Consider the following 24,100-nt stretch of genomic DNA (forward strand, 5'->3'; position numbering starts at 1 on the left):
GTTTCCAAATAACTATATCCTAGATCAAAGCTCAACAATGCTGAAAAAACATCTAGTACCCAACAGGTGAAATTAATAATGTTTCACATCCAATAAAATTACCAACCTCCAAAGAGGCAGCAAATGTGCTCAAAATGAGAAATATTAAGAAACTGAAAGCTGGGCATGGTGGCTCATACCTGTAATCCCAGCACTTTGGGAGGCCGAGGCAGGTGGATCACTTGAGGTCAGGAGTTCGAGACCAGCCTGGCCAACATGGTGAAACCCCATCTCTACTAAAATACAAAAAAAAAAAGGCAGTGATGGGCACCTATAATCCCAGCTACTCGGGAGGCTGAGGCAGGAGAATCGCTTGAACCAAGGAAGTGGAGTTTGAAGTGAGCCGAGATTGTACCATTGCACCCCAGTCTGGGCGACAGAGCAAGATTCTGTCCCAAAAAAGAAAGAAAGAAAGAGAGAGAAAGAGAGAAAGAAAGTGAGAGAGAGAGAGAGAGGGAGAGAGGGAGGGAGGGAGGGAGGAAGGAAGGAAGGAAATTGAAATTGAAACAGATGTTAGAAATCCCAGGTAAGCATAGTTATTATAAATGTGTTACATAGATTCAAAAGTTAAGTAGAAACATAGAATATATATATTTTTTAAAGGACCCAAACTGAACTTCCAGAGATGAAAACTAGTGTCTGAGATAAAAAACAAAACAAAACAAAAACTGGATGGTATTAACAGCAGATTACACACAATAGAAAATATTGGTGAACTTGAAGATATAGCAATAGAAACTAAGAAAAAAAGAAATGCAGAAAGAAAAATTTTTAAATGAAAAGAGCATCAGTGAGCTGTGCGACAACTGCAGGTGGCATAATGTTGAGTCCCTGAAGGAGATGAGAGAAGAGGGAACAGAAAAAATATCTGGAGAAATAAGAGTCAAAAATTTTTCCAGATTTAATAAAAATGATCAATTCACCCATATAAAAAGTTCAACAAAGGCCGGGCACTCTGGCTCACACCTGTAATCCCAGCATTTTGGGAGGCTGAGGCAGGAGGATCACTTGAATCAAAGAGTTTGAGACCAGCCTGGGAAACATAGTGAGACCTCATCTCTACAAAAAAGAAACAAAATTAGCTGGGCATGATGGTGCCTATCTGTAGTCCCAGCTACTTGGGAGGTGGGAGAATTGCTTGAGCCCAGGAGGTCAAGGCTGCAGGGAGCCAAGATTGTGCTCCTGCATTCCAGCCTGAGTGACAAAGTAATAAACCAAGACACATCATAATCTAATTGCTCAGAACCAGTGATAAAGTCTTAAAGGCAGCTAGAAAAAGACACATTACAGACAGAGAATAAAGCTAAGGATTTCAGCAGGCATTTTTCAGAAATAACACATCTTAAAAGAGTGGAACAACATCTATAATGTATTGTAAAAAGTAAACCTATAATTCTACATCCAGCAAAAATATCTTTCAAACACAAGGCAAAATAGGCAAATCAATCTTGGAAAAGATGAACAAAGTTAGGAGACTCACACTTCCTAATTTCTAAACTTACTATGAAGCTGCAGTAATCATGGCAAAGTAGTGCTGGCATAAGGATAGACATATAGATGAATGGAATACAATTGAGAGTTCAGACATACCTTCTTACATTTATAGTAAATGCATTTTTTATAGGGTGCAAGACAATTCAGTGGGGGGTAATAATAGTCTTTTCAACAAATGGTGCTGGAAAAACTGGATATCCACTCACAAAAGAATGGATTTAAACCCTTACTTCATATCATATATAAAAATTAACTCAAAATGGATCAAAGATCTAAATGTAAGAACTAAAACCATATAACTCTTAATAGAATAGGTGTCAATCTTCATGACTTTGGATTAGGCAATGGATTCTGAGTTATGATTCTAAAAGTACAAGCAACAAAATAAAAAATACGTAAACTGGATTCATCAACATTAAAAACAAAAAACTTTCATGCTTCCAAGGATACCCTCAAGAAAGTGAAAAGACAATCTACTTCTGAGAGAAAATTTTTTTAATCATAAGTATGAGACTTACACATATGATCTGAAATACATATATGTATTTGAATACATAAACAACACTTACAACTTAATGAAGAAACAACTCATTTTAAAAATGAGCAAAGGATTGGAAAAGAGTTCTCCAAATAATATGTACAAATGACTAGTAATCCCATGAAAAGACAATCATCGTTAGCCATCAGGAAATGATGATCAAAACCATAATGAAACCAAGTGTGGTGGCATACTTCTGTAGTCCCAGCTATTGGGAGGCCGAGGTGGAGGATCACTTGAGCCCAGGAGTTTGAGGCCAGCCTGGGCAACATAGCAAGACCCCATCTCTAAAAAAAAACTTTGGGGAGGGTGAAAAAAGGAAAAAAAAGTGTACATGAATGTTCATAGCACATAGCAGCATTATTTATAATAGCCAAAAAGTAGAAATTAATCAAATGTCCATCAGCTGATAAATAGATAAATAAAGTGTATTATATTCCTACTATGGAATAGTATTCAGCAGGAAATAGAAATGAAGTAGTAATATATGCTGCAACATGGATGGACTTTGAAAACAATATGCTGAAGTAAAGGAGCCAGTCATAAAGGAACACATATTTTATGATAACATTTATATGAAATGCCCAGAACAAGCAAATCTATAGAGACAGACAGTAGATTAATGTTTGCCTAGGATTGGAGGAAATGGAAGGATGTTGGGGAGTGAGGATGTGGGCTTTCTTTTTGGGAATGAAAGTGTCATAAATTTGATTGTGCTAATGGTTGTGCAACTCTGAATATACTAAAAGCCATTGAATTGTACAATTTAAATGAGTGAGTTTTATGGTATGTGAATTGTATCTCAAAGCCATAAAAAACCAGTAACTATTTAGAAAAAGTGAAGGCAAAATAGAGATTTTTCCAGGCATATGAAAGTTGAAAGAATTTATCATCACCAGAACCGCACTAAGTAAATATTAAAGGAAGTCCGTCAGGCAAAAGGACAATATCAGATGGAAATATGGATTTACATAAAGGGAGGAAGAGCACTGGAAATGACAACTACGTGGGTAAATATGTAAGATCTTCTACTTCTTATTTAAATCTCCTTAAGAAATAATCGACCATTTAATGAAATATCATAACAACATAGTATGGGACTTACAACATACATAAAAGCAAAATGTATAATAAGGAAATACAAAGATTAGGAGGGTAGCAAGGGAAATACCCCACTGTAAGGTTCTTATGCTAAATGTCAAGCAGTACATCATCACTTGAAGGGAAACTGTAATAAGTCAAAAGTGTATGCTAGAAACTCTAGAGCAACCTGTAAAAAGTCTAAGCCACCCAATTAAGACAGAGATTGTAAAATTGGATAAAAATTAATGTGATACGCTATCTGCAAAAAATATACGTTAAGTATAAAGACACAAAAAGGTTAAAAGTAAAAGGATGAATAAAGATATGTCATGCTGGCCAGGTGCAGTGGCTCATGCCTGTAATCCCAGCACTTTGGGAGGCCAAGGGGAGCAGATCACTTGAGGTCAGCATTTCACGATCAGCTTGGCCAACATTGTGAAACCCCGTCTCTACTAAAAATACAAAAATTAGCCGGGCATGGTGGCAGGAGCCTGTAATCCCAGCTATTCGGGAGGCTGAGGTAGGATAATTGCTTGAACCCAAGAGGCAAAGGTTGCAGTAAGCTGAGATCGCATCACCGCACTCCAGCCAGGGCAACAGAGTGAGACTCCGTCTCAGAAAAAAAAAAAAAAAAGAAGAAGAAAAAAAAGAAAACCCACCCAGCTCTACCATTACTGTGATATCTGAGGCTGGAGAAAATAATGAAACTGTTCAGACTACCCTCAAGTTTACAGACAGTGAGAAATACCCAAATGAAACTCCTTTTTATGAAACATTCTTGGAAAATCTAGAAGACAATGTCTCAGACATTTAAAAATTCTTAGCATTACAAGCTGAAGAAATCTTGGTGTGGTGATGATCTTAAGTGGCAGCTGTGCAAGAAAAATTAAATGAAATAGATAAAAGCCAAAAGGGAGGAAGATATGTATCTAGAATATAAAAAGAACACTTTCAAATCAATAATAAAAAGTCAATCCAATTAAAATTTGGGCGAGAAACAAGAAGAAGCAGAAGAAGCCATTGAGCAATTATTTCATGGCATTCCTGTTTACAATTAAGCATTTCTTAAGTTGAGAAGCTGTGTTTGATATGGAACTCTTGGAAATCAAAAAGAACCAAATGAAAGAATAAGCAGGAAAAAATAAGTGGGAAACAGCTACTTGAAACAGATCCAAATCTTGACCCATCTGATATCCAATTCTTAGAGGATGCTGGAAACAACGTGGAGGTAATTGAGTCTTTGTTCCAGGAAATGGATGACCTGGAGCTGAGGGATGAGGAGGATGATCCAGATTCTAATCCTGCTGACCCAGAGAGTGACTCCGCTGACAAAAGGACTGTCCCCATCTGTAGAGAGGCTTGACTGTCACAGCATCCTGGCTATGCTCAGAGGGTTTTGATTTTCCTTTCCTTTTCTCCAAGAAGAAATGATTTTCAGGAGAATATTCTTCTGATAGATTTCATCATTGGACTTAATAAACTTATCTTAAAATTTCAAAAAAGTCCATTGTATTCCTATATATCAATGACAATTAGATATGGAAATTTAAAAAAGAATTATTAATGATAGAATCTCAATGTATTAAGTACATAGGAATACATCATACAAAAATATGAAAGACCTATCCAGTGAAAACTAAAAAAAAAAAAAAAAAAAAAATTGGTGAGAGAAATGAAATGAAGACCTAAATAAATAGAGAGTTATATTTTGTTCATAGATTTGGAAGATTCGATATTGTAAGATATCAGTTCTCAAATTGACCTATATAGATGCAGTGCTATCCCAGACAAAATCCCAACAGGTGTTTTTGTAAAAATTGACAAGGTGGTTCTAAAATTACCATGGAAATGCGAAGGACCTAGAATAGAGAAAATAATTTTGAAAAAGAAGAACAAAGTTAGAAGCTTCATACTGTCTGATTTCCTGACTGACTATAAAGCTACAATAATCAAGACAGTGTGGTATTGGCATCCAGATAGCCCACAATTGATTTTTGACAAAGCTGCCAAGGCAATTCAGTATGGAAAGGATAGTCATTCCAACAGATGATACTGGGGCAGTTTGGATATTCACATGCAAAAACATGAATTCAGACCCTTTGCCATGCACAAAAAAACCCTCAAAATGGGTCTGAGTATAAGAGCTAAAACTATAAAACTCTTAGATGAAAACATAAGAGAAAGTCTTTGTGACACTGAATTAGGCAAATATTTTTAGATACAATACAAAAAGCACAACTGATAAAAGAAAAAATTTCATAAATTGGGCTTCATGTAAATTTAAAACTTTTGTGCTTCAAAATGAAAAGGCAAGACACAAACTGGGACAAAATTTTTGCAAATGGATATAAAAGATGGATAAAGGACATGTCTAGAATATATAAGGAACTTTTTCAACTCAATAATAAAAAGACAGCCCAATTAAAGTTTGGGCAATATATATACACATTTTTTGCCACCCAGGCTGGAGGGCAGTGGCATGACTTCAGCATACTACAACCTCTGCCTCCTGGGTTCAAGGGATTCTTGTGTCTCAGCCTCCCGAGTGGCTGGCACTACACACACGTGCCACCACACCTGGCTAGTGTTTTGTATTTTTTGGTAGAGACAGGGTTTGGTGTTGGCCAGGCTGGTCTTGAACTCCTGGCCTCAAGTGATCCACCTGCCTCGGCCTCCCAAAGTGCTGGGAATACAGGTGTGAGACACCACACCCAGCCTGGGCAAGATATTTGGATAGACATTTTACCAAAGAAAATACACAAATGGGTAACAAGCACATTAAAAGATACTTGAGTCATTAGGGAAATGTAAATTAAAACCACAATGAGCTGCTACTTAACACACACTAACACGGCTATTATCAAAAAGAGAGTAACAAGTGTTGGTGAGGCTATGGGGAAACTGGAATACATTGCTGGTGGCACTGTAAAGTAATACGGACACTTTGGGAAAACAATTTGTTGGTTTCTTAAAGAGTTAAGCATGGATTTATCATATCACCCAGCAATTTCATCCCTAGATGTCTACCTGAAGTAAGTGAAAACATGTTCATATTATGACTTGAATATGAATGTTCATAGTAGCAATATTCATAACTAAAAAGTGGAGATAATCCAAACATCCATCCACTACTCAAGGGATAAATAAAATGTGGTGTACCTATAAATGGAATGCTATTGAGCTATAAAGAGAAACAGAATACTCATACATATGATAACATAGATAAACCTCAGTTATGCTATGTGATACAAACTGCAAAACACCACACTTTGTATGTTTACATTTATATTAAGATAGATTAGCAGTTGCCTAGGGTATGAGATTGGAATGGGGAATTACTGCAAATGGACATGAGATCTTTTTTAGGGTAATGGATTTATTCTAAAATGGGATTGTGGTGGTGATTGCACAATTCCGTAAATTTTAAAATTCATTGAATTGTATACTTATTTTTTTTGTTTGTTTGAGACAGGGTCTCACTCTGTTGCCCAAGGCTCTAGCAGTGCAGTGACGTGATCATAGCTCACTGCAACCTTGAACTCCTGCACTCAAGCAGTCTTGCCTTAGCCTCCCAAGTAGTTGAGACTACAGGTGTGCACCACTTTGCCTGGCTAATTTTTAAATTTTTTTTGTAGAGACTTGCCTGTGTCTTGCTATGCAGCCCAGGCTAGTCTCGAACTCCTGGTTTCAAGCAGTCTTCCTGCCTGGGCTCCCAAAGTGCTGGGATTACAGGCATGAGCCACTGTGCCCAGCTGAATTACATACTTTAAAAAGGTAAATTTTGTAAATTGTAGATTATACCTCAGTAAGTTGCTTTTAAAAGCCAGTTTTTCAATACGTGGTGCTGAGAAAACTAGATATCCACATGCTAAAGAATGAAGTTGGACCCTTACCTATCACCATATACAAAAATTAAGTAGGGCTGGGTGCAGTGACTCATGCCTGCAATCCCAGCACTGTGGGAGGCCCAGGTGGGCAGATCACGAGGCCAGGAGTTCGAGACCAGCCTGGCCAGCATGGTGAAATCCCGTCTCTACTAAAAATACAAAAAATTATCCAGGCATGGTGGCACATGCCTGTAGTCCCAGCTACTCAGGAGGCCAAGGCAGGAGAATTGCTTGAACCCGGCAGGCGGAGGATGCAGTGAGCCAAGAACACAAGATTCCGTCTCAAAAAAAAAAAGAAAAAAAAAATCAAAGTGGATCAAAGACCTAAACGTAAGAGCCAAAATTACTAAGAGAAGAAAACAGGGGAAATGCTTCATGAAATTGGATTTGTCCATGATTGCTTTTATATAACACCAAAAGCACAAGCAACCAAAGAAAAGTTAGACAAATTGGACATCAAAATTTAAAATTTTGGTACATCAGAAGAACTATCAGCAGAGTGAAAAGGCAATCCATAGAATGGGAGAAAGGTTCACAAATCATGTATCTGGTAAGGATTTGATATGCAGAATATATAAAGAACTTCTAAAACTCAACTACAACAAGTAAAAGAACAACCTAATTCAAAAATGGGCAAAGGATTTGGAGAAACAGACATTTCTCCAAAGAAGATATACAGATGGCCAATAAGCACATGAAAAAAGATACTCAACGTCACTAATTGCTGGGGAAATGTAGATCAAAACCACAATGAGGTACTACTTCCATCCTTTAGGATGGTGACTACTACTAATACAAACAAACAATACACAACCAGAAACCATGTGTTGGTGAGAACACGTAGAAATTGGAACCCTTGTGCGTTGTTGGTGGGAATGTAAAATGGTACGACCACCTTAAGAAAACAGTATGGCAAGTCCTCAAAAAAAAATTAAACGTAGAGTTCCCATATGATCTAGCAATTCCACTCCTGGGTATACATCTAAAAGAAATGAAAGAATGGACTCAAACAGATATTTGTATACCTACACTCATAGTGTTGATGGCTGTTGTGAGACCTTGGTTCTTTTCAGTTTAAAAGAGTTTAAACAAGAGACACACAACAGAGATGCAGCATACAGCAAATTTATTGCAAAGGAAAAATAATATTTTGAAAGTTAGGTGCAGAATCCCTGAGAGAGGATTCAGGGCAGGCTGCTCATGAGAATGAAACAGCAAAGACTGGCACTAGGGAGACTCCCTTTCTGAGAGTCTTAATATTATTACTCATGAGGAGGTGGGAAGAGCTGTTACTAGTAACTATGTTTTGGGTGGTCCTCTGGGTGCACATGCCAGTAGCTGTACATGTTTGTTCACACATCACATATCTCATTAGCATCTTAAATCTCTCCTCAGGGATGTGTTTTTTACAATTATAATGAGCAATGGGTCAGTCTGAGGACAAGTAAAATCAAAATGCACGTGCTCCCTACAGGGAAATTCCTTACTGGAGAGAGCTTTGCTTGAATGAGCTGGACTCCAATGCGAATGCTGGGCTTATTGTGTTGACTGTATGGTCACCCCTGTAACCAAGAACATGGTTACTTCCTTGACTACCTCTCCTGCCTCAATAGCAGCATTACTTACAGTAGCCAAAAGGTGGAAACAACCTAAATATCCATCAGTGGATGAATAGATAAAATGTGGTATATACCTATAATAGAGTATTATTTAGCTTTAAAAAGGAATGAAATTCTGATACATGCCACAACATAGATGAATCCTGAAGAAATGCTAAGTGAAAAAGTCAGACACCAAAGGTAAGTATTGTGTGATTCCACATATACAAGGCACCTAGAATAGGCAAATTCATTGAGACAGAAAGTAGAATGGTGGTCACCGGGGTTGTCGGGGGAGGAATAGGGAGTTACTGTTTAATGAGTAGAGTTTCAGTTTGGGATAATGAAAAAGTTCTGGAGGGCTGGGCACTGTGGCTCACACCTGTAATCCCAGCACTGAGAGGCCGAGGTCACAAGGTCAGGAGATGGAGACCATCCTGGCTAACATGATGAAACCTCATCTCTACTAAAAATACAAAAAAAAAAAAAAAATTAGCCGGGCGTGGTGGTGGGCGCCTGTAGTCCCAGCTACTCGGGAGGCTGAGGCAGGAGAATGGCATGAACCTGGGAGGCAGAGCTTGCAGTGAGCCGAGATCTCGCTACTGCACCCCAGCCTGGGCAACAGAGTGAGACTCCGTCTCAAAAACAAAACAAAACAAAAACAAAAAGTTCTGGAGATGGTGTGATGGTTGCACACAATGTGAATGTACAATAATAACCCCTCATTGGTGGTTTAGCTTTTAGGGATTTCAGTTGCCTGCAGTCAACTGTGGTCTGAAATATTAAACGGAAAGTTCCAGAAATAATTCATGTTTTAAATTGCACACCCTTCTGAGCAGCATGATGAAATCTCCCGCTGACCTACTCAGGATGTGAACCATCTTTTTGCCCAGCACATCCACACTGTATATGCCGCCTGCCCATTAGCTACTTATTAGCCATCTCATTATCAGAGCACCTGTCGCAGTATCACAGTGCTTGTGTTCAAATAACCCTTATTTTACTTAATAATGGCCCCAAAGTGCAAGAGTAGTGATGCTGTCATATTGTTATAATTGTTCTACTTTATTATTATTGCTAATCTTACTGTGTCCAAGTTACAAACTTCATCATAGGTGTAGGAAAAATAGTATATTTAGGTTTGGTGCTGTCTGTGATTTCAGGCATCCACTGGGGTCTTGGAATGTATGAATATATCCCCTGTGGAGAAGAAGGGACTACTGTACTTAATGCTACTGAACTTAAAAATTGTTAAAATGGTAAATTTTGTTAAGTATATTTCACCACAATTAAAAGTCAGTCAGCCTGAAAGAGATGCCATTATTAAATAATGCTATCAGTTGATGTGTTTTATTGTGCTCAGAATTATCACTTATCAGGAGGGATAATCTGTTCCCATACTTTACTCCTGTACATGAGTAAAAACATGTCTTTTAAATCGTTTGTTAGGTTTGTAGATCTTTGCTATATTTGTAATATCTGGAGCCACATTAATTTTTAAAGTGCTTGATGGTTAAATAACCATGAAGAAATTCTCAGAGAATATAGGAGTTTGAGACTAGCCTGGCCAACACGGTGAAACCCCGTCTCTGCTAAAAATACAAAAATGAGTCAGGCATGGTGGCGGGCGCCTGTAATCCCAGCTATTCAGGAGGCTAAGGCAGGACAATCACTTGAACCCGAGAGGGGGAGGTTGCAGTGAGCTGAGATTGTGCCTCTGCCTGGGCGACAAAGTGAGATTCCATAAAAAAAAAAAAAAAAAAATTGTCAGAGAATGGAAAGATTTTAAATTGATCATGGGGTTAACTGGAAAGGTTAATGCTGGGGTCAAATCTGATATAAACAAGTTTGGGAATAGTATCCTGCCATTAGATCTTGAATGCACAAGTACCATGCTTGTAATTCATCAACAGCATTTTCCCCAAAAGGTTTGCCTCTTGATTTTTTTTTTTTCCCCAGAATGTTCAGTGACATGGTAAGGGCTTAATTATTTTTTAGAATCCACACACATATAAAACAGCTTGACTTCTGTTTATAAAGACATACTTGTTAAAAAAAAAAAATACAGGAACTCAAGTATTAAATTGCTGTTTTTGTTTTTTTAATAGAAAAAGACATCATAACAAAGGTTTAAAAGAGGGATAAGGTATTAGGCTTAGCTCACAGTTCATTTGATCATTTTTTTCAAGGTTGAACAATCTCAATAACTGCAAGGCCATAACTATAAGCAAACAAATCACCACCACCCCCCCCCACACACACATACACAAAAGCCTTTTACTAAATGTGACGAGATACATGTCATGAAAATAAAATTAGATTCTCTGATGAGGACAGCTGATTATGAAGACTGGGATGCTTAATAATGTTAGCTCATATTATGAAAATCATAGCATAAAGGTACATTATATTTTTAAAACTTATTAATGACCTTCCTTCACCAAGGACGTCTTCTTGCCACCACACCATCAAGCCTTATTTCATTGATAAGTTTATTCATATTGCCTTGTATGATTCTGGAATGTAAGCCTCCCCAGGCAATCTTTCCAATTTATTCCTAGCATAAATCCACAGCCTAAAGTCTTAGCATGCATTTATATTGTTGTTATACATCATCCCTACTGCAATAATGCCCTATGCTGACAACACAACTCTCGAAATGGAAAGCAAGCAGTGTAATGATATGATCATGCACATAACATGCCTATGTGTGCCAGGTACTATGGTTAGTATTTCAGGTATTTTAACTCCTATAAATCTTAACAACTGTATGGGGTAGGCGGTATTATTCTCACTACAATGAGAAAACTGAGGTTTAGGGAGGTTAAACCCATGTTTTTCTTACTGCACTTCCACAGATATGGGTGTTAGTCTCAGGGCTCGTTGGCTAGAGGGAATTTTTGTGCCTAAATAGTCCCAATTAGCCACAGGTTTTATTAGTCCTTGTTTCCTCGGTATTTTCTTGCCATCTATTATTGTCATTGCTATTGTCATTGTTACAGTGACTCACTCTAGCAATCTTTTCCCGTCAACCACCCTTTTCTAACTAGTATATCTCAGAGAGGTCACCAGGCTTGTTAGAACTTTGGGTAAGAGGCAGTGAGCAAAGACGGGGAGGGGCGGAGGGTGTGGGCAGGTGTGCAGGGAACTTATATGTGAGACTTGAAGGGAGAATCCGACATAACTCAGTGTTCTGAGGAGTCTTGTCAGGGTGCTGAAAATTTTTGATAATTCTAGGTTAGTTTACCTCAACATATCCTATCACAAACAGAAGGGGTTGGCTTATATATGTGAAGAAGATAAGAGACATGTAGGTAGGTGTGCATAGCAAGAAAAATTGCGATGGAGAAAGCATCTTAATTCTTCATTATTTTTCATAGGTCATGGAGAACACTGAAGAAACGTCAAAGTGAACCAAATCACTGCTTTTATTTTACAAAGGCAGAAAATGAAACACCACTAGGTAAAATAATTAAAAATTTAATTCTTTATTTCCTAAATAAAGCGCTTGTGTAACCTGTCGTATCATGAACCATAATCCATTCTGCTGCAAGGTGTGTGTGCTTCTGTAATGTGCATCAGTTCATCGGCAACTGCTAAGTAGGGGATGATACCAGTATTCAGAAGTCACATTGGCTCAACATGACTCTCCCCAGAAAGCTGATGTGCTGAAGCAACCAGAAGCAAATATTCACACACCTAGACAGAAACCCTAAGGGATACATGAAGATCTTATGAAAAAGGATGAAAATCCTTTAAGTGCAAGGAGTAGCCGGCTTAGTGGCTTCAAAACCACCTCATTCTTCCTGTGTTATCTGAGAAGCTGCAAGTACTGATGAAAAAACTGAGAAGACATTTCACATTTCACCTGGCAATTAGAAAAAAGCACTGACTGATGGACACCTCTGTGTCATTCTTTCAATATTGATGAAAATGCTTTCTACTAGAAGTGACTGATTTCAAGGATCTGTCTCTCAAAGGAAGAAACAAAAACCCAAAAGTTTGACTGCAAAAGATTGACTAATTCTAGGTGCAAATACCAGTGGAAATTTAGGATTGTTATTGTACTACACAGGTTACAAAGTTCCAAAACTATTTTCCTTGTAAGTTTTAGTGCATGATTTTTCAGAATGCAGTTTTCATCTTTTTAGGTGCAACATTAAGAACTGGTTAGGTCAGAACAATTTAGTTTCTCCAGTTTTTCCACCTAAGTTACATGGGAAAAAAAGGAAAAAAAAGAAAAGAAAAAGGAATAGTAACTTTAAGGAAGTGTGAAAATAAAGTCTTGGAGCAGTGGAAAGGTCTGGGGCTGGTAAATGGCTTAGGCAGAAGCACGTGCACCGGCCGAACATAACAGCTCGTCTCTGAACTATGTCCTCGTCAAGGCTGGGATGCACGCTGGCTTCTCTACAGTCTGGCCCAGTGTAGGCACTGTGAATTCAGTGTGTCACTAGCGTCACCGATTCATTCATCACCCATCATTCATTCATTTCACAAACACATAAGGGTGAGCCACTGAGACAGAGTATACAAAATGAAAAGCGCTCACATAATTTTAATAGACTTTATTGTTAGAAGTTTTAGATTTTCAGAAAAACTGAGCAGATAGTACAGAGTTCCCCTATGCTTCCGCCCACCCCAGGCCTTTATCTTGCACTAGTGTGGTATATTTGTTTAACCAATATTGACACATTTTTACTTTTTTGAGACAAAGTCACTCTGTCACCCAGGCTAGCTGAAGCCTATAATTTACATGAAGGGTCCTCTTTCTGTTGTATGTCTTTATTAATTTTGACCAATATATAATGCCATGTATCCACTATTATCATATTGTATACAGTAGTTCCACCGCCCTATAAATCTCTACTCCATGTATTTACCCCTCCCTCTCTCCCACTGAACCTCTGGCAACCACTCTCTTTACTGTCTAACTTTGCTTTCTCCAGAATGTCATATATTTTGAAATCATATATTATGTAGCCTTTCAGACTGACTTCTTTCACTTAGCAATATACACTTAAAGTTCCTCTATGTCTTATGACTAAATACCCCATCCCCCCCTTTTTTAAATAGCTAGGCCATATGATTTTTTTTTTTTTTTTTGGTGGTTTAAAAATTTACTGTGGCAAAAGGTACATAAGATTTAAATTTTAGCCATTTTGAAGTTTACAGTTTAGAGGCATTAAATACATTCGTTGTATGTACCAATCACCACTATGCACCTCCGAAACTTCTTCATGATCCCACACTAATCTCCGTGCCCCTTAAACAATAAATTCCCATTTCCTCCTGCCCCCTGTGACAAAAAATAATCTTTGTTCTACTTTGTCTCTATGAATCTCACTAGTCTAGGCACCTCACATAAGTGGATTCATATAGTAGTGTCCTTTTGTGATTTACTTCACTTAATGTCTTAAAGGTTCGTCCATGATACAGTATGTAGCAGAATTTCCTTTTTATGGCTGAATAATATTCCAACGTAGGGATATAACACATTTTGTCTATCCATTCATCTGTTGGGTATTTGGGTTGTATCTACCTTTTGACTACTGTGAATAATGCTGCAGTGAACACTGGTATACAAATATATCCTCAAGCCCCTGCTTTCAATTGTTTTGTGTATATGCCCAGAAATGCAATTGCTGAATCAAATGACAATTCTGTATTTAACTGGAAAATCACTATACTGTTTTCTACAGCAGCTGCACCACTGTGTATTTCCATCAATAATAAGAGTTCCAATTTCTCCACATCCTTGCCAACACTTGTGTGTTTTTTAATTTTAATAAGTTATTCCAATGGGTACAGTGGTATCTCATTGTGGTTTTGATTTGCATTTCCTTACTGTTTAGTAATGTTAAGCATTTTTCATGTGCTCATTGGCTATCTGCATGTCTTCTCTGGAGATCTATCCAAATCCTTTGCCATTTTTAAAATCAGGTTTTTATGTTATTGTTGCATTTTGGGAGTTTTGCGTGTATTCTTGATGTTTAATCCTTATTAGGTATGTGAACTGCATATATATTTTCTCCCACTCCATAGGTAATCTTTTCACTCTGTGGATAGTGTCCTTTGATGCACAAAATTTTAGAATTTTAATGAAGTCCAATTTGCCTATTTTTTCTTTTGTCATCTGTGAATTTGGTGTCATATCCAATAAACCACTGCCACATCCTAAGAGTTTTATGGTTTTAGCTCTCACATTTAGGTCTTTGGTCCACTTTAATTTTTGCACATGGTGAGGTTGCAACTTCATTCTTTAGCCATATGGTTATCCAGCTTTCCCATCACTATTTGTTGAAAAAACCATCCTTCGAATAGTCTTGGCACCCTTGTCAAAAATCATTTAGCTACAGACGAGAGGGTTTATTTCTAGGCTCTCCAGTCTATCCTATTGATCTGTCTGCCTTGTTTTGATTACTGTAGCATTATAGTAAGTTTTAAAATATGGAGGTCTAAGTCCTCCAATTTTTTGTTCTTTCTCAAGACTGATTTGGCTATTTGGGATCCCTTCAGATTCCATACGAAATTCAGGATGGGTTTTTCTATTTCTGGAAAAAAAAAAAAAAATCCTAGGATTCTGATCGAGACTGTAGTGAATCACTTTGAGTAGTACTGACATATTAACAATATTAGATTTTCCAATCCATGAACATGAGATGTGTTTCCATTTATTTTTATCTTTAAGCAAGGTTTTGTAGTTCTCATTGTACAAGCCATTCACCACCTTGGGTAAGCTAATTTCTGTGCATATTATTTTTGGGGCTATGGTAAATGGGACTGTTCTTGTAATTTCCTTCTCAAGATTGTTCATTGTTAGTGTATAGGAATGCAACTGATTTTTGTGGGTTGACTTTGTATCCTGCTGCCTTACTGAATTAACAGTTTTATTTATTTTTTTGGTGTGGAATCTTTAGGGTTGTCTAAAGATCATATCATTTGTGAACATACAGGATTTTACTTCTTACTTTCCAACTTGGAGTCTTTTCTCTTTCTAGATCAGGCTAGAACTTCTAGTACTGTGTTGAATAGGAATGGTGAAAGTGAGCATTGTTGTCTTGATCTTAGAGGAAAAGCTTTCAGTCTTTCCCCACTAAGTATGGTGTCTACTGTGGGCTTTTAATATCTGGCTTTTATTATGTTGAGGTAGTTTCCTTTTATCCCTCATTTGTTGAGTGTTTTTAATCACAAGAGGCTCCTGGATTTTGTCAAATGCTTTGTCTGGATCAATGGAGATAATCATCTGGTTGTTCTCCCTTCATTCTGTTAATATGGTATATTATATTGATTTTTGTATGTTGAACCATTCTTGCATTCCAGGAATTCATTCCATTTGGTTATGCTGTACAATCCTTTTAATATGCTGCTAAATTCAGTTTCCTAGTATTGAGAATTGTTGAATCAGTGAAAATAAGGAATCTTTTCTTCTGTAATCTTTGTCTTGTGGTATATTTGTGTCTGTAATCTTTTCTTGTGGTATATTTGTCTGGCTTCAGCATCAGAATGAATTAGGAAGCATCCTTCCTCTTCAATTTTTGGAAAAAGTTTAAGAGGGTTTGGGGTTATTTCTTCTTATTTGGTAGAATTCACAAATGAGAACCATCAGGTCCAGAGCTTTTTTTTCCAGGAGAATTGATTACTAATTCAATCACCTTACTGGTTCTAGTTCTATTCGGATTTTAAAATTTTTTTCATAGCTCAGCAGTGGTAGGTTTTGCATTTCTAGGATTTTGACCATTTCATCTAAGTTGTCCAAGGTATTATTTTATAACCCTTTTCATTTTTCTAGAATCTAGAGTGCTGTCCCATTTTCATTTATTTGAGCAATTGAGTCTTCCTTTTTTATTATCTAGGTATCGGCTTCTCAACTTTATGGTCTTTTAAAGAACTTGTAGTTTCACTGATTTTTCTCTAGTGTTTCTAATCTTTATTCAATTTATCTGTTCTAATCTTTATTATTTCCTTCCATCTGCTAGCCTTGGATTTAGTGTGTGTTTCCCCCCTCCCTAAGTTACAAAGTCAGGCTGTTGACATGAGATGTTTTTTGTTTTTTAATGTAAGCATTTATGTCTGTAAATTTCCCCTTTAGCAGTGCTTTCACTGCATCCTATAAATTTTGGTATGCTGCATTTTTCTCTTTTTAATTTCTCTTGTGATTTCTTCTTTGACCCATTGGTTGAGTGTGTTGTTTAATTTCCACAAGTTTGTGAATTTTCCAATTTTCCTTTTGTTATTGATTTCTAACTACATCCTGTTGTGGTTCAAAAATGCTTTGTATCTTCTTCACTTCTTTGCGTGTGATATATATCTTTTAAAACTATGGAGGCTTGATTTGTTGTTTCTGCTTTCAATGATCCCATCTCAAGTTTGCTGATTCTTTCTTCTAAAGAATAGATTCTTTGCTATTCTTTGCTGCTGAACCCCTCTAGTGAAAATTTCATTATACTTTTCTCCTCCAGAATTTTTTTATAATGCCTGTCTCTGTTGATATTCTAATTTTGTTCATTTATCATTTTCCTGATTTCCTTTAATTTTTTGTTCATGCTTTCCTTTAGTTCTTTGGGCATATCTGAGTTGTTTTAAAGTATATGTCTAGTTTAATGTCCTTCATTAGGACAATGTCTGTCAATTAATTTTGATCTTTTGAATGGGCATTATTTTCCTGTTCCTTTGTAAGGCTTGTGATTTTTTTTCTTGAGAATTGGGTATTCACTATTATAATATGGTAACTCTAGGTAAGAGATTCTTTCCTTTCCCCATGGTTTTCTAGTTCATTTATTTTTTTATTTTTAAAAGCTGTCATCCATTCGTTTTGAGAGTTTTCCAAATTACTTTTATAAAAGACTATCCCTTTTGTGTGTGATCACTGAAGTCTCTCTTCTTTTTATGTCATATTCAGCGATTTTGACATAAATTCCCTCGAATGCCAGGTGCTATCCTAGATTTTACAAATTGGCTTTGTGCCAGGTAATCCTCCAATACTTACTTTGACCTGCTTTTGAGCTTATGGACCAGAGCAAGGTGAAAGCTTAGGTCTTAGAACTTTCTGGGCAAGTGTTTTCCCTGGGCATACGCATGTCGCATTTTAAATGCCGCCTGTATATATAACCGTTCTTAATTTCCTAATTTCCCAAAGCCTTACCCCAGATTCTCCTCTGGGCCTTAGTTGTTCTATTTTATGTTTCCACCTATAACCTCCTGCCCCATGTACCTGCGGTTCTTTGCAGCTTTTATAAGCAGTGCCCACCCTTCCAGTTAGGCAAAAAAAAAGATGAGACCTTGTATCAGTCCTTCAGGTATCCCCAGACAGGTTAGAAAAAAATGTACACAGTAATATGCCAAAAAAAGTCTATTATGTTTTCTCTAGTTCAAGGGAGGGAACTGGGCTGCTGCTGCTTCAAGACTGTCACAATGCAGGGAGGGGTCGGGGCAAGAGCCACTAAAAACTCAATATTTTCCTACCATTCTGAAGATGACTGGGAATTTTTTTGGTTGCTGTAAACCTTTGACTGTTTTCTAAAGTTCTAATAAAGTTTGTTCAGACGGTTGCTACTTTTTTTTTTTTTTTAATGTTTTGATGGGGAAACAAAAGCTTGCAGCTTCCTAGTCTGCCCATTTTGCTGATGTCGCTGGGGTCAATTATGTTTTATTCCTCCCTATAATTTTAGTATTACAAGACCTTGAATAGAGTATGTTTATTAAGTATAGTGATTAAATTTTGGTTAGTGAGAATTAGAAAAATGTCAATGGTCTCAAAATTCTCCTCAATCTGATCATTTGCATTTAAAAGCAACATTAATGAATATATTTTCTTTCAATTTCTTCTAAATTAATCAATCTTGCCTGTTTTTGCTGGCTGTGATAACAGTCACTATAGAGCAAAAACTTTTATAAATCTGTTTTAAGAAATGAAAGCTTACGGCTGGGCACAGTGGCTCATGCCTGTAATCCCAGCACTTTGGGAGGCCGAGGTGGGCAGATCACCTGAGGTTGGAGTTTGAGGCCAGCCTGACCAACATGGAGAAACCCCATCTCTACTAAAAATACAAAATTAGCCAGGCATGGTGGCGCATGCCTGTAATCTCAGCTACTCGGGAGGCTGAGGCAGGAGAATCACTTGAACCCAGGAGGTGGAGGTTGCAGTGAGTCGAGATCGCGCCATTGCACTCCAGCCTGGGCAACAAGAGTGAAACTCTGTCTCAAAGAAAAGAAATGGAAGTTTCCATACCAAAATATTAAGTGATACTTATTGGCTTCTGCCAGTTTCCTATTTTGTAGTAGCATATGTTCTTGTAACCTGTCTTCAGTTGTGGCATAGGGTAGATATATGTATATAATATATAAATATATAAAACAAAAATAATAGGTCTTGCAAATATTTTATTATTCTTCCCTATAAAGTTTCTGGTACCACATTCTTTATATCGCATAAGTGTTCGCTTTGTTCATTTAACAAGGATATTATTACTAATGCTTATTTTATTATTTTAGGATTTTCATTAAGCCAACTCATACCCAGTTTCTACAAATGAAAATCAAAGTCAATCATCTAAAATTTCATGATTTCTTCCCATCAAGAGGATCTGGAGTCTTCTGTTCCCATTAAAACTGAATTTATGGCAGTGCAAGCCCAGGCCAGACTGGGTAAAAAATGGTGGAAGCAAATTTATATTCTTAAAAATTTTTGCAGATTGCATGGAAAGTTCTCAGATTTGTAAAAGTTTATTTCTATTGTAATTCTTTGCATGTTCATTTTGTTAAATTTGCAATATAAACCAGTTGCACATCTTTTGCTATCTGGCCTCCTAGGTTGAGGGTTAGGGTTTGCTTTAAGCAAAACTGAGATAACTATAATGTGAACTGGCCTACTGGATTGCCCACTTTTATCAATCTGCAAGGGTGGATCTATTTCTAGGTCTTAATTTCAAGGTTTATTTCCTTAGATTTTACTTGGATCAAAGGGCATGGAAATATATTTCTTGCTTAAGTCTTACACAAAGGAAACTGTGGCCCCAGAAATTATTTTGCTTTGAAAGTATGTAGATGAAATAAGTATTTTTAAATGTCTTGATTAAATAAAGCATTCTATGATCTGATCGTCAGCTCAGTATGTAGGCTAAGGGTATACCTTTACTTCTCTTTTTTATGCTCAAATTTTTTTCATGTGATTGTTATTTTCAGTTTCACAGAGGACTACAATGATTGTCATCTCTAGGAATTTAGTTTGTTTTTAGCTAATACTCCTTTAATGCTTCTAAGACAAGCCTTTCAAAATTGTAATAAATGAGTTACACAGATTTAACTTTGGCTAAATTACCATTTCCCTTCCTCACAGAACTTCAAGGCCTCTGAGAGGCAGGGAGGATCACTTTTATTCTTATCAGTACTACTACTGTTTCTATTAGGTCAACTTTTTCCCTTTTTACTTTGCACTAAGGTTGCAACCATGTGACTAAATGATTTTAGTGTTCGTAACAAGCTCCAAAGGCTCAGCTATAAAAAGGAACCCTTTAACAACATCAAATATTGTATGAAATTATCCTGTATCAGACTCTCCTTTGAGAAGTGGCAAAATATTTTATGAGTATTAATTTGTTTAAAATAACCCGTTCAATTCTAAGGCTCATTTTGTTCATATTTTCAGTTTTAAAAATCCCTTTTCCTCTACTATTCAACCAATTCTGGTTAATATCAGGGACAATAAAGTTTAAAAAATATTAGACTTATGTGCTACATGAGCGCATTCAAAGACTAAAATTTTGAGGTATTTTGATAATAGCTAAATAGCATGAGCTAAATATAAATATTCACAGATGAAAAGTTTTGACAAATTTTTCTTTCCTCAGGAACTAGGATTTAGAATAACCATAAATTAAAGGAATCTTCTAAGTATTTTTATCATATATATATATAAATAGCAAGAGAAATATTTTCAGTTTTTAAAAAAGGGATAAAAGTGATAAAAAAGGAAAAGGAGGAATAATGCTAATACATTTGACTTTACTTACCTTGCAAGTGTTCTACTGTCCTGTTAGAACAAACCACTGACTGTTACAAAAGTAACATTAGTTACATCATATTGTATTAGGTGGAATATGCTAATTTCTCTCTTGTAAAACAGTCTGGAGGTGGATAGTCCACGCCACTTAATGGCGTTTCTTCAACGAGGTTGTACAGCAACCAGGATCCTTCTGTTACTTTCTTCCACAATGGTGTGTTGCCTCCTCTTCAGGGTCCAAGATGGCTGACTACCAGATCCACATTCCAAGCAACAAGATGGAGAAAGGGGCAAATAAATGGTCATGCCATTTTAATGACACAAATCATTGCCCCTCACATTCCATTGTCCAGAACACAGTCATACCTGCACAGGAGACTGGGAAATGTAGTCTTTATTCTAGGAGGCATACCCAATTGAAAAATCAAAGGTTCTATCATTATGCAAAAAGGAAAGAATGGATATTGAGGGAAAATTGGTGCTGTCTGCACATCTCTTATTTAGATATTTGTATAGAAATTCAAACTTGAAAATCATTCTACTGGGAATATGACAGGAATGACTAGCTGACAAATACCAACTATTCTGGGTTTTTGTTTATGAAGGATTAGTTTCCTTCCTTTGTTAATCCAAAAGCAATGAAATGCAAAACATTACCTGAATGAGTTCCAAGCTATGTTTTATTGGTATAAAACCAAAATAAGATGATGTAATACTCTGGTCTACCAGTTAGCTATATAGACCTAGGTGAAAAAAAAAGATTTTTAAGGAAAAAAGAAAAATGTTTTACTTATGATAAAACACTGATTAGTCTTGTCAATTTATCTGACCAAAACAAAAATAGTTCTTTAATTTTTATCAAATAAGTAAAAAGTAATAATATTGTTACTTCTGAAAAAATTCATAAAACTGAAAGGCAGAGAAAAATTTCTCAAACCATCAGTATATTTTTCTCCTTTATTAAAAGGGAGAAAGGCCGGGCGCGGTGGCTCAAGCCTGTAATCCCAGCACTTTGGGAGGCCGAGACGGGCGGATCACAAGGTCAAGAGATCGAGACTATCCTGGCTAACACGATGAAACCCCGTCTCTACTAAAAATACAAAAAACTAGCCGGGCGAGGTGGCGGGCGCCTGTAGTCCCAGCTACTCCGGAGGCTGAGGCAGGAGAATGGCGTAAACCCGGGAGGCGGAGCTTGCAGTGAGCTGAGATCCGGCCACTGCACTCCAGCCCGGGCGACAGAGCGAGACTCCGTCTCAAAAAAAAAAAAAAAAAAAAAAAGGAGAAAAAAGGTCTTCATGATTCTGCTAAAAGACATCAGCTAACAACACAAGGGGTAGTCAGGGAATGTCTTAAATCTCTGTCCTACTGATGAATCCCCTTTTGCTCTTCCTATGCGGGAAGACTATTTAAGGTCACGTCACACAGCAGCTACACGATCTGGTGCAACACGACTATAATCAGTTTGCTTGTGCCTGATGCAAAAGCTCTCAACTCCTAGTCTGTGTTATGTCCAAAGCTGTCTTTCATCTAATATATTAAAAACTACCCTCGTCATCTTAGAGCATCAATCAAAGCTACAAAAAAGATATATCTAAAGTTATTTTTGTTTGAAATACACATAGCCCAAGTTTCCATTTTCTGAAAAAGGCAGAACCAGAAAGTTATATATTATGAAAGCCACTTTAATTGTTATTTAGATGACCCCAGATGTATGAGTGCCATTATTGTTGTATAGCTATGAAACAGATCATCATCTTTTACCTCATTACATTTCCTCAATATAAAGTTCCCAGTGACTATCCGATCACACCCAATTTCTCCATTTCCGAAGAAGCCGAATAGGGGAACACTAGGAAAAAACTTTCTGAACGCATCAGCCTCAACATTCCCCTTGGCTCTGTAATACTGAAAGCCCCTGCCAACGCATGCAAACATGAAGCCAATGGTGTTCTGCTCTGGAATGTTGGCCGCTTTGAGGCGCTGCATTGCAGCCTCGGCAGTCTTCTCATCACTGACGTCCTCGTTGAGGAGCACAGTGGCACTCTGGATTCGGTGTCCACTAAATGACAGTCCAACCACACCTGCGGCATCAATATCCAGAGGGTTCCTGGAAAATTTAGAAAAGTGGCAATATCTCATGAAACATTAAAATTTTTAAGTACAGAAGCAAAATCCTCCTGATTCACTGATGGGAGGCTGCTGCCTTTAGCAGCCTGTGGTTAATCTGAGGCTCACCCTCACAGATGAGTAAAATACGTTCAAAAATCAAACTATTAAAATAGATCAAGAGAAGCCACCATTTTTTTCAGTCACAAATACAAAGGGGCAATGCACATCCATAACAATTTCTGAAACCCATATTCGGTTATTAGAAGGGACAGTTTCCTTACCTTTCTGACTTCCTTAAAAGGAATGTTATAATTTTATTAATATACACAAAGATATCCATTAAACGAAGCCTTCTGCTATTATTTACATTGTTAACACCTTTCCCCCCACTTCAGCTGTCAAATTCTGAAAGACATATATTAAAAATATAATAATGGAGGGTGATTTTATTTTTTTGGAGATAGGGTTCTCTGTTAGCTAGGCTGAAGTGCAGTGGCACAGTCATAGCTCACTGCAGCTTCAAACTCCTGGGATAAAGCAATCCTCCTGCCTGAGTCTCTCAAGTAGCTGGGGCTACAGACACATGCCACCACACCTGGCTAATCTGTAAACATTTTGTGGAGATAGGGTCTCACTATGTTGCGCAGGCTGGTCTCAAACTCCTGAACTCAAGCAATCCTCCTGCCTCAGCCTCCCAAAGTTCTGGGATTACAGGCATGAGCCACTGTACCCAGTCTTAGAGGATAATTTTAAAAACCTATTAACTCTAGAATCTAGTTTTAGCTTTATGTCTAGTCCACTAGAAAATGTTATTTTTTGTCTTGTTTATTGCTTTGAGTCTAGAATTCAGCTTAATTTGATGGTAAAAACTCATGTTTTGTTTTTGTATTTGCCTTGTTTTTTTAAAAAATGAAATATCCTTACAAAAGAAAATACAACATTGATAAAAGTTATAAAGCAAATAATATAGTGAACATCCACTAGGGGAGAAACAAGTATGTTACATTTCTATCATGCTTCCAACATCTGAATCTATAAAATGGGCAAGATTCACTGGATTACTGAGAAACTAAGACGCAAAAAGGTTAAGTGACTAAGGTAATAAGGCTAGCTAGTAGTAAAACGAGTTTGTGAGGGGCAAAATCTATCTTCTGAGGTACTCTGCTGCTTTTAAAACTTTATCACATTTCCTCTTTGGTACAGAATTGTTAATACACATTGTCAATCTTGCCTCAAAGAATTATTCACCTTCCTTTTGGGCACGGGATCAGTTGGGTTATCTGGACTTTATTAAAATGGAGCACTCATTTACTCAACGGTTTCTCTTAACCACTGACAGAGTATGAAGACCACA

General features: G+C 37.1%; 2 protein-coding genes across 20 annotated transcripts in view; one reads left to right on the forward strand and one right to left on the reverse strand.

The window, feature by feature from the left end:
• NRG4 (neuregulin 4) overlaps positions 1-19,941 on the forward strand; it is a 121,903-nt gene extending 101,962 nt beyond the window's left edge. For 13 of the 15 annotated variants that reach the window (XR_001904484.3, XR_001904481.3, XR_001904483.3 and 10 more), the window contains one exon: positions 19,131-19,941. Coding sequence is in view for 10 of the 15 variants with exons in the window: in XM_017960795.3 (XP_017816284.1) it covers positions 19,131-19,171 (41 nt within the window). In the remaining 5 variants the exon portion in view is untranslated. Of the gene's footprint in view, positions 1-4,403; positions 5,579-12,019; positions 12,103-19,130 lie in introns of those variants that run through there. The other 2 variants (XM_017960798.3, XM_017960799.3) reach the window with 2 other exon arrangements.
• A 2,360-nt stretch (positions 19,942-22,301) lies between these two features.
• Positions 22,302-24,100, reverse strand: part of FBXO22 (F-box protein 22) — a 30,058-nt gene continuing 28,259 nt past the window's right edge. For all 5 annotated transcript variants that reach the window (XM_009210672.4, XM_003901234.4, XM_017960790.1 and 2 more), the window contains one exon: positions 22,302-22,744. In XM_009210672.4, coding sequence (XP_009208936.1) covers positions 22,327-22,744 — 418 coding nt within the window. In that variant the 3' untranslated portion in view covers positions 22,302-22,326. The remainder of the gene's footprint in view (positions 22,745-24,100) is intronic.

This window comes from Papio anubis, chromosome 7, assembly GCF_008728515.1.
Source record: "Papio anubis isolate 15944 chromosome 7, Panubis1.0, whole genome shotgun sequence".
NCBI lineage: Eukaryota > Metazoa > Chordata > Mammalia > Primates > Cercopithecidae > Papio > Papio anubis.